Source organism: Egretta garzetta, unplaced genomic scaffold (assembly GCF_000687185.1).
Source record: "Egretta garzetta isolate BGI_Z169 unplaced genomic scaffold, ASM68718v1 scaffold94, whole genome shotgun sequence".
NCBI lineage: Eukaryota > Metazoa > Chordata > Aves > Pelecaniformes > Ardeidae > Egretta > Egretta garzetta.
The window spans coordinates 7,575,512-7,585,451 of NW_009259683.1; the positions used below are offsets into that span (position 1 = coordinate 7,575,512).

General features: G+C 43.9%; 1 protein-coding gene across 1 annotated transcript in view; it reads right to left on the reverse strand.

Moving 5' to 3' along the window:
• The window catches only part of IL6 (interleukin 6), a 4,091-nt gene extending 3,509 nt beyond the window's left edge, over positions 1 to 582 (reverse strand). Inside the window, exon 1 of the mRNA XM_035894066.1 lies at positions 450 to 582. Coding sequence (XP_035749959.1) covers positions 450 to 582 — 133 coding nt within the window. The remainder of the gene's footprint in view (positions 1 to 449) is intronic.
• Between the last annotated feature and the right edge of the window lie 9,358 nt (positions 583 to 9,940).

Below are 9,940 nucleotides of genomic sequence, written 5' to 3' on the forward strand. Positions count from 1 at the left end.
GGGGCCGGGACCGGGGCCAGGGCCGGGAGCCTGGCGCCTCCCCCGCGCCGAGAGCCTCGGAAGCCATACGTACCTACGTGCCGATGTCCATACGCCCTTCGCGTATTTTCCACCTTCTCCTATCTTGTAACATCTTAATGTGGTTTAAAACTTTATACATTTCGTCTTCGGTATATTTACCTCCCTCTCTCAGCTATTTTTATTACTTACATGCGTGAAACTAAACGCGCGTGCTTAGGTGCTGCGTGCGTGTAAGTCCTAAGGTGCCTCTCTGCCCGCGAACTACCGCCGGGCAGGACCAAACACGTCGCCCGGGGAATGGGCCAAAGGCAGCGAAGGCAGCTCCCACAGCTCCAGTGGGAGGGTGGCTGCAGGAAATGCCCGGCCATTCCCGTTATCTGCCCCTTATCTCCTTCTGCCTACCCGGGAGGTGTGGCAGGAATTTTAACCTTTCACAGGGGGACCCTTCAGCCAGGGCAAGCGTGCCCATTTGGCTGGAGCATCTAGAGCGTGGACTGAGTCAAACTGTGCAAGGCATGCCGGCGCGGAACTTTTGGAAACGCTTGAACTCATTTTGGCCATGCTGGCTTTTTTTGCTTTAATGAAATCGGCACTGTTTTCTCATGTGAGGAAGACCAGAGAGGGACCTGATTCTGCATCGAGAGGTGCTGATTGACAGGAGAGCATGGAGAAGACCGTGGGGCACAAGAGAGATGAGAGAGGATACAGTGAATGAACTTGGGTGTCCCCATTTGGACTCTCCCTTAAAAAAACCCCACCAAACAAAAAACCTAGATACTGCTAATTCATTTTCTAAGAACAGAGCCTCAGGAAAGAAGCAGGGTACCACTGTTGGGTTGGTTTTTTTTTATCTAATGTCCCGTTCTGTCAGTAGCGGAAAGGCAACTGTAGTAATTTTGCCCGGCAGAGAGATATTTGCGCTGAAACGCAAGTGGGCAAGCGCGGTTTTCAACAGCAGCGATCCGTCTCTGCCTGGTTCCCTGAGCACGGCAGAGGGGACCCATGGTGGCAATCGTCTTCTGTAACGTGAGCTCTCCCTTACCGGGTCTGTGGCATTAGGCATAAGAATAAAGCACACCACTAACGGTATGTTTGACTGGTATCAAATTAAAAGGTGGCCGAAGGGATTAAAACAGCCAGACCAGATGAGCAAAATGCTCCAGTCAGGCATGGTATTTGCCTGCTGATAACCATCGGGGGCAGATACAGCAGGGATGGGAACTCCTGCCTCCCCCTCTTTCCATTCGTGATAGCGCGTGTACACGTCTCGGAGAGGGGGTTCCTTCCACTGCCAGGCGGCTCACGGGCTGTTCCCTGCAGGAAGCCAAACTTTTCCTTTACCTAACCCAAGTGAAAATACTGACTGTTCCTAAAATCGCCAAAGCTTGGTAGGAGACTACATTTCCTTAATAATGTATTTTCAGCAATATATTCTGTATATTTTTAGTATATTCTGTAAGTTAGTCTTGTTTGTAGCTCTGTAATTTTTAATTTTGTAACCTTATGAGTTGTCCTTTTCTCCTTGTGTCATGAAAATGTCTGTTCCTTAGCAGTTTCCAGAGAACCTTTTTGTGCTGATCACTGTTAAACAGGGATCAGTCTTGCTGATGTGTGAATATATATATATGTGTGTGTGTGTAGCTTATTTCAGAGTGAAATAAAAGCAATTTTCAACTGTTGTTCCTCGTCTAAAAGCTTCTAAGCCTTTGGTTATTGTTGTGTCCTTTTGCATTTTGGGGTTTTGTTTACTCTCTTATATGGTTGTCCATGTGACTTCTCAGAAGTACAAAGTATACTTGCACGCTCCAGTGGAAGTTGCTCCTTAATGCCTTAGAAAGTCAGTTTGATAATCTAGGACAAAGCGTAGCATTCAAGGGAAGGAAGAATTCGAATTAACACAATAGCATTAAAATACTTCTGCCGTTACTCTAGACGGTGCCGTATGGGACTGCACATAGAAGAAATACTTTGCACTGATCTGTCTATAATAATGTTTAAAGTTTGGGGAGGGCTTGAACGGGGTTAATTAATCCAAACTCTGCTGCATTGAGCTACGCTGATTCATCAGTCACCAGGTTGTTCAAAATGTAGTAAGCTGTGAACAAACAGCACTTGCCCGTGAGTTAGCTCCAGGTCAGGGGATTTGCCTTTTAGTACTTTAAAATGTCTAAGTAGTATTACTGAGACTCTAAGGTATAATTTCTAGATAGAGATTAATTTATTTCCTGCATAGCATCTTTGTAATACTGCAGTTTACTGTTCTTGAATCCTTTTATTGCTTTTCGTCTTTTCACTGTACAGGTTAATTCTTTTTTTCCTGTCATTTATACTATAAACCAGATGGCTGCATCCTGACTTACAAAACCATCCTAAGGTGGGATTTCAGAAATTCGCAGTGTTTATCCAACTTTTTCTCCTGTCTGAGCAATGGACATTACTACCCTATGTTTCTGTGGGAGCAGAGGGGCCAGTAAAAAATCCTCTCAGGCTGTCCACACATGAAAATTACTCCTGGTTACAGTCGAGGGTAAGTTTATAGCCAGGGATTCAATCCAGGATCATTCCACGTATCAAACTCTGTTTTCTAGTATATTTTCAGTATAGCAACTCACAGACCCGTTCCAGGACGTTTCTTCTAGGATTGCTCTGCCAGCAAGCAAGCCTATGGCCGCTTTTGCTCCTGATAAACCTGGGAGATTTGCAGACAGGAGGCTGTTCTCAGGAGCGTTGGGTGACACCAGCATGGAAATGCTACTGCCACTGAAGAATTCAAGACTGCAGAGCCATCATGGTCAAAGCTTGTCCCCGCTCTTCTGTCAGCCATCAGGCGCATCTCTGCACGGAGCCCCACCATGGGCCAAGGTAAAACCCAGTGCTGCTGGCAGCAGCAGGAGACCTTGCTTACTGAATGCTGTGAGTCAACTAAATGGCTATATTAATGGCATTCCTAGGTGGAAGAATAAGGTTTTTAATACAGTAAGAGAAGTACTAGGGCTGCAGTATGTTCCACTCTTGAGTTATTTCTGTGTTTGGTTTGACTTTTTTTTCTTTCTAATAATCTCCACTCTTCTACGGTAGTAATACAAAATGCTTATTCAGAGATTATGACTTCAGATTGTGCTGTTGATAATAAGAGAAGGAATACAGCTAAAAATATGGTGTTCTTCTGTAAAAGCATTAATTTGTGTGTGGAAGAAAATGCCAATTGTTGGTAGACCATTCAAGTGGGGTCATGGCAATGACTAAACAAATAACTTCAAATGTCTTGAGTGAGGTGGAAAGCTGACATCCAGTTCCCCTGACATACTTTTGGTTGAATCCCTCAAAGCTTGGAATGAGGGATCTTGAGTTCCTACAGATCTTGTAAAAAGTGGAGATGAGTTCTTTGTAGTCCATCAAGATCTGAACACTTCACCCATGCTAGAGCTCATTTCTTTCAAGGATCTTTATATTGAGAATTCACTGTCATTGCAAGGTCTGTAAAGGTTTACGTGCCTCTCCTTTACATTTTCTGGAGTATTCATGGTACAAAGCATTAGTAGTATCATTTTCAACAGTCTTCATCAAAAATCCCAAGCTTCAAAAACTGGCATTTTTTTTTTTTGCCCATGTGTTTTAAAATAAATGGTCACCACTGGCTCCACTAAGAGCTTGAATGTGTGAATGTTAAACCAAGCTGCCCTGTCCTGTATTTGAAGTGAACAGGTTGAACAGATCATTAATACCCTGTGTTCATGTTTCTCATAAGCAAACATTGCTTTGAGAAGCTGCACGTCACCAAAGAGCACTGGTGCACTTGGCTGACAGCTCTTTTGTGGCTTTGCAAGTTCTTTGGTTCTCTTTTGGTTGTTTGCCAGGGAACTGCAGAGTTGTTTGGGGATTTTTTGGTGAAAAGCTTTGGGGATTGCTCATTTTTCTTCCCTAAAGGCAGATTTGCATCATTTTTAAACAAGACTAGGATGTGTAGTAATAGGCTTACTTTTTTTTTCTTGGGTGTATTATGTGCAAATACTGTGAATTTCCATGCCTTAAGCTAAATCAGAGGTTTAGAGGAAAAATTCTGAACTAGCTGTAAATTCTGTCCTCATTTTCAGCTTTATCTGCTTAATCTTGAGAAGAGAAATCATGCCGTGGTCTTCTCTAGTCAACTTCCAGGTTGCCAGGTGTGCAGTCCGAGGTGAAAGAGGTCCTGGAGATAATTGTTCTTGGGGAATATCCGCATGTACAGGTCACTTTACACAGACACATCTCCTTCAAATCAAAACGATTCCAGGCATTTTAACTCCGGAATGGGAATATTGTAACATTCGCCAGTGAACCTAGATTTGCACTAGGAGCACTTTGCACGGCATCAGAAGGTGATTCCACAGACTTTTGTCATGAAAGAAGGGTTGCTCTTGCTTTGTCTCCATCGTGACGCAGTGGGCCTGGTGTGGTGGCTGGCACCTCCTCGTAGGGCTGCGTGAGGCACCGGGGCAGAGAACTGGCTGAGTTAGAAATACCCCGATGGCCTTTTGTCTTTCACAGGCACGATACCTGCACGCTAACTATACTTGGCTTGTTTGTGGTCATCACCCACCACGTCAACACCCTGTTTTGATGAGGATCCCATTTTATGAGTTTTCTGATTTAAATTATTGTTAGGCTGTGCTTCGATAGAAAAGTCTCTGTCCTCTGTCAAAAATAAATTGACTGTAAATTCCACTTGTGTTTAAGGAACTTCTTGGTTCCCTTTGAGCTTTCTTCTAAGCATGAAAGATGAAAACTCAAAGATGTTGTGTGACAGAGGAGAAGAGGGAGGTTTTTCAGTCACCAGGAAGATGATGAAGCTGAAAAGAGAACACAGTGAGGAGCCTGAGAATATAGGAGGTATGGAATGGTATAAATGTTTATCTTTATTGTTTGTTCTTTTTAACATAGTATGTTAGATGTAGATTGTGTTTTACAAAGCATCCAAAAGGCAAGTTCTGTCTCTGAGGAGCTTGCTCAGTGCCCGAGGGGTGTCAATATTTATCCATAAAGTAATCACTTGTGAATGCAAGTTCGGTTCAGTAACCATGGGATCTATTTCACTCTTACATAGAAGTCTGATGTGTTGCTCAATGAGACACCTATAGCTCTAAATGTGTTTACCCTCATCCATGCCCATAATCTCTTCATCGGACTATTGTCTCGCTCAGCCTGACATTTAGCCCTGCATCCTCATTCTGCTTTTCCTGGTGATTGCCTTTCTGTGATGTCGTAAATTACCTACACATAACCCAAGTCACTTCACAATATTTTTATATTTTTTCCTGGATAGCAGCCGTTTCTTTCTGCACCGAGAACAGAAGTTGGGCGGCATCAGCAGTTATTTTTGCCGCTGTGTGCAAAATGACGCAAGAGAGAGTACTTCTCAGGCTTCGGAGAACTTTATTTCTACACCAGAGCTTAGAACAGGGAAATAATAGCTGAACGTGGGTACATGTAATTTATATCCCATCTGAGCATAATGACACACGTAGACTGTCCGGGTGGAGGGCTCTCTTTTACATATGCTATAATGTGGTCGTACTGCTTAACAGGGCCACTGATACCAGTATTGTAACTCCATCGCCAGAACTAGATGCAAGGCTTCAGTACGTTCCCTTTGGGAGGTGACCTGTCATTAGCAGTTTATATGTGTTGGAAATTTTTCTTAGGAGATGGATAACTAGAAAACCAGAATGCGCTGTGCACCTGTAATAATTGTTGTGCGGTTTCACGAAGGTTTTCTAGCTCAAGGATCCTGTAGTGACACGGTGGAGCTGCTGTGGCGCTTGCCACTTTTGTCATACGTTTGGCCTTACCGTCTTGTTGAGAAACCTGAATATCACTACTCAGAAAGTGCCTTACACATTGGGGTTTTTGAGTCTTTCTTCCTTTCTGGGGCAGATCTAGCAAACTCCTTTATTGTTCTAAACTGGATTTGTGAAAGGGAACCTACTTACTATGGCGGGAGCCCTTTCTAATTACATGCCAGCACACTATAATAGGATTAATAGGTCGTGCTGGATCTGTAATCTTCACTTTTCCTGCATGGCTGTTATTGAAGCAAAAGTATCCTGGGGGCCAGGCTGGCTGTAAGGACTTTGATCCTGTCACCAGAGGATTCAAGTGGTCTAGGTCCAACTAGATTTTTCCTTTGTGTGGCCGATTAGATGGTCTGGTGCTTTTTGTTTAGATTGCTCAACCAGGATGGGGGAGATGTTGAATCATATCCCTTCCCTATCTAAACGGATTATGTACCCAGATTTGCTACTTTACAGGAAAGTCCCCCAGCTCCTAAGAATAATCTTGGCCAAGATGTTTTCCCATCCCTCCTCTTTAAAGTGAAGCATTTTTTGTCAGAAAGAGGTCAGGAGTCCACGTGCCACCTTGATGGGCTGACCTAGATTCCAGGCGATGTTTGCCCAAATACGCAGTACAAGAAATTTGGCCCTTGGGCAGAAATAGAAAGTGATTTCCAGGGAGCCCTCTGACCTCAGAGCTGTTGGGTAAGCCTGGGCAGGGGTGAGAGCCTCACTTCCTCCATGGGCAGCCTTTTGGGAGGAAGAGCTGGTCTGTATGGTGAAACCCAGGAGGGTTGGGTGTTGGATCCTCCCCGGCAAAATGTCCAGGCTGCCCAGGAGAGACGCCTGCTTTCCGAGGGGGAAAAGATCCTCTCCACAGAGTTTCTTACAGGCTGGTGCAAGAGCTCCTCATGCAAGAAACCAGCTCTTGCTTACCCCTTCCTTGGCGGGGGCTCTGCCGGTGCCTGGCGGGGGAACACCCCGGCTCTGCCTATCCCAGTCAGGCACTGCTCGCTGTAAAGTCCCCTGGTATCGCTTGTCCCAAACGCAGAATGTACTCCATTTCCCCCGCTGATGTTAAAAATACATGCGAAACCAAAAGTTAAAAACCAGAAGCAGTCTCGTTGCACCGCTCTGATCCGAAAAACCCTGGCTCTTCCCTACGCCTGCAGCTACGTGCAGTGATGGCAGTTCTGGTGTGGAGAGGGAACACTGGGTATCTCCCTTTGTACTTTAGCTCATCAAGCGTCACTCCCTGCTGCTCTTACTTTGATCTTCATTGTTATTTATAAATACTCAAATCTTGGGATTTCTGTGGTCTACTTTTTTTCTGATACTGCTTGCCTGGACTTGTCAGGATGAAGTGCTTAGACTTTCAAAACATGCCTACGAGAATGCAGCAAGCTGTATTCTCTTTATTCCCTGTGAACGCAGTAACCATTGGCAAACATAAACAGAGAGCAAAGGCTTTGGTCAGGATTACAGGCACTTTTAAGAAAGGATAAATTAAACTTTTGTGTTTCATTTCACAGTGTTTTCATTTTGTGTTTGTAATAGCCTATGCACAATTTCTGGCATGAAGTTGTATATTTTATACATTTTGTAAAATTGCTACTTTCCAAGATTTTATTTTCTACTTTTTTTTTTTTAAAAGGACTTTTAAAAAAATTCATATAGAAGACATTCCTTGGAGACTGCTGTGCCATTTTCAGCTACGTGCCATGTCTCCCATTTAGCCTGGGTGCCACATGCCTGTTTAGTGAAATCGCCTGCTTTCTGCCTGACATCTAGCATGTGGTGCCACAACTGTTAGGAGCTGATACCAATGTGGGAAAGATGCTACCAAAACGGGTGTCACTGCCAGTCTGTAGTCTGACTCCTTGCCACGAGTCACTTTTTCTCACCGCCCCCCCTGTGTGTCAGTGCTGGCGGCTGTGTCAGACTGGGGAGAGGATCTAGTTGGAAAAAAGCCACCAACAGAATTTAATAAAAACTGGTTTTCACTGGGATCCGTTCTGTGATCTGAGTCACTGCACGTCTGCCCGAATGCTTGTGTCAGTGTGACGGAGCCAGCTGCAATGCCTGGCTCCTTGGACTGCAACAATAACAAATAATACAAAATCTCTGTGGCTTTGTGTTGAATGTGAAAAATATTTCTCATGTCAAAGTAACATTGACCGCTCGCTTCTCCAAAGCAGCACGTACTCTTGAAAACAAATTAAAAAAAAAGAGAAAGTTTTAAGACATAGATGTGTGCATCACTTTTTATTAACAGACAAAGCTAGTAGCTAAATTAAATTTGAATTTATGAGGACTTTTGTCTCCCCACCTGCTTTCAGCTCCGGATTATGTTCTGGACATATTTGCTATTCCCTGAATGGTCTTTTTGGCCAGCCCTACCCCCTTGCTCATGGAAAGACATTGCACATGTTTTATGCAGTTGTAACACCAGTGATTTTGACAGGACTTCTCTTGCCCGATGAAAGAGCAAGGAGAGTCAAGCTGAAGAGATCGGCAGCTGCAGACCACTGTCGGTGCAAGCTTTGCCACCGGAATAGGTAAGTCCACAGCTGACAGGTTTTTCTACTAAGCAATGTGATGGAGTTGCAAGACCCCTTAGGCTGCAGATTTCATGAGCTCATAACCCCCGGAAAGCAGAGCTTTTGGAAGGAGTGTTGGTGTGTGGACAGGTGGTGTGGCCAGAGCTTCCAGTGCTCTTGGGTCTACCGAGAACCTCTGCAGAATCCAAAGCCTACAAACAGTCAGCAAAACAAAGCTGATGTTTTCTGGCTTCCAACGATGATGAGAAAAGCATGGGAGGCTCCTTTAACATCTCTGACATTCCATTACTTTTTGTTTCATGTTTCATAGCTTCCTTACTGTGTCTGTACTAAGCAAATTTTTGTATATTGTTTCAGAGAACTGGTCACAGGGGTAATGAAAATAACCGCTTCTCAAAAGGGAGAGATCAGCGTCACACAGAGGGAAAGCTGCTTTAGGACTTTCTCAATGGTATGGTAAAATTACTGTAAGAGGGTGAACTCAGTGGCAACATTTCTCCTGAATTCATTATGGACCTGGCACCGTCTTATATGTAAAAGGAAAGATGGAAAGATAGATAAAGTGGGAAATGGCTTCTGCTATCCCTCCTACCTTCTGCAGAGTTTGTTCACTCTCTTCTGAGCCTCAGCTCCTTCTCATCAAGCTTTGAGAAAACTTTTCTAAAAGTAGTACCGTCAGAACAAAGGCTAGCACAGTGAGAAATATATCTAATTTTTTTAACTTACCACAAGGAAGAAAACCTGTCAGATCATATCAGAGAAGGAGGAACTACTGGTCCCAAACATTAGGTGACATCTGCTTGAAATCCTTTGCTTGCCATTGACGCAGGACCCTTCTTTGCCAGGGGACAAAGTCACTCTGCCTGTTCTGCTACTTCTTCCTTTGAATTAGCCCCCTGAGCACCAGTAATCTTGACATAGCCTGGAGTAACAAGAAGAGCGTAACGATTAAACATCGCAAAGTACACGATGGGACTGTGACATTTCATAATTCCAAAACAAAGTCCCGGGTATTCTGGAGTGACAAGCTTTTTGTTTTGAAATAAATTGTCTGTAGCCACTTGCCAGCAGTGGTACCTTTTTAAAAAGATTTTGAAATAGATGATTTTTTTTTTAATTTGAAAAAAATGTTTGAACACTTTTAATCGGTTCACTAAGGGCCTTTTCCTGAATAGCTCCTACTGACATTTGTAGGAATCTGTAATCCCACAGTGCAATGTCTCTTGATACTCCTGAAGTTTGGTATTAATACCCTACTGATACATGTACTTTTCGTATCCTCAACCCCCCAACCCTGCACCTAGGTTCTCTTTTGCCAGAATATCTTTTCCCCCAAATCAGCTTTTGCCTAGGCTGTTCCTTTGTGCGCATGCAGTAGGCTTCCTTTCAGTGTTAATACAGCATCACACTATAAAGTACAGACAATTTCAGGTAGCCCTGGCTTTGACCTGGACTGAGAAAGCCATGTGATGCCGTTTCCTTGGTTAGCCTCAGACAGTATTTTTTTTCCTGGTAAAGCACTGGCAAAGTCCTTTGGAGCAGTAGTGC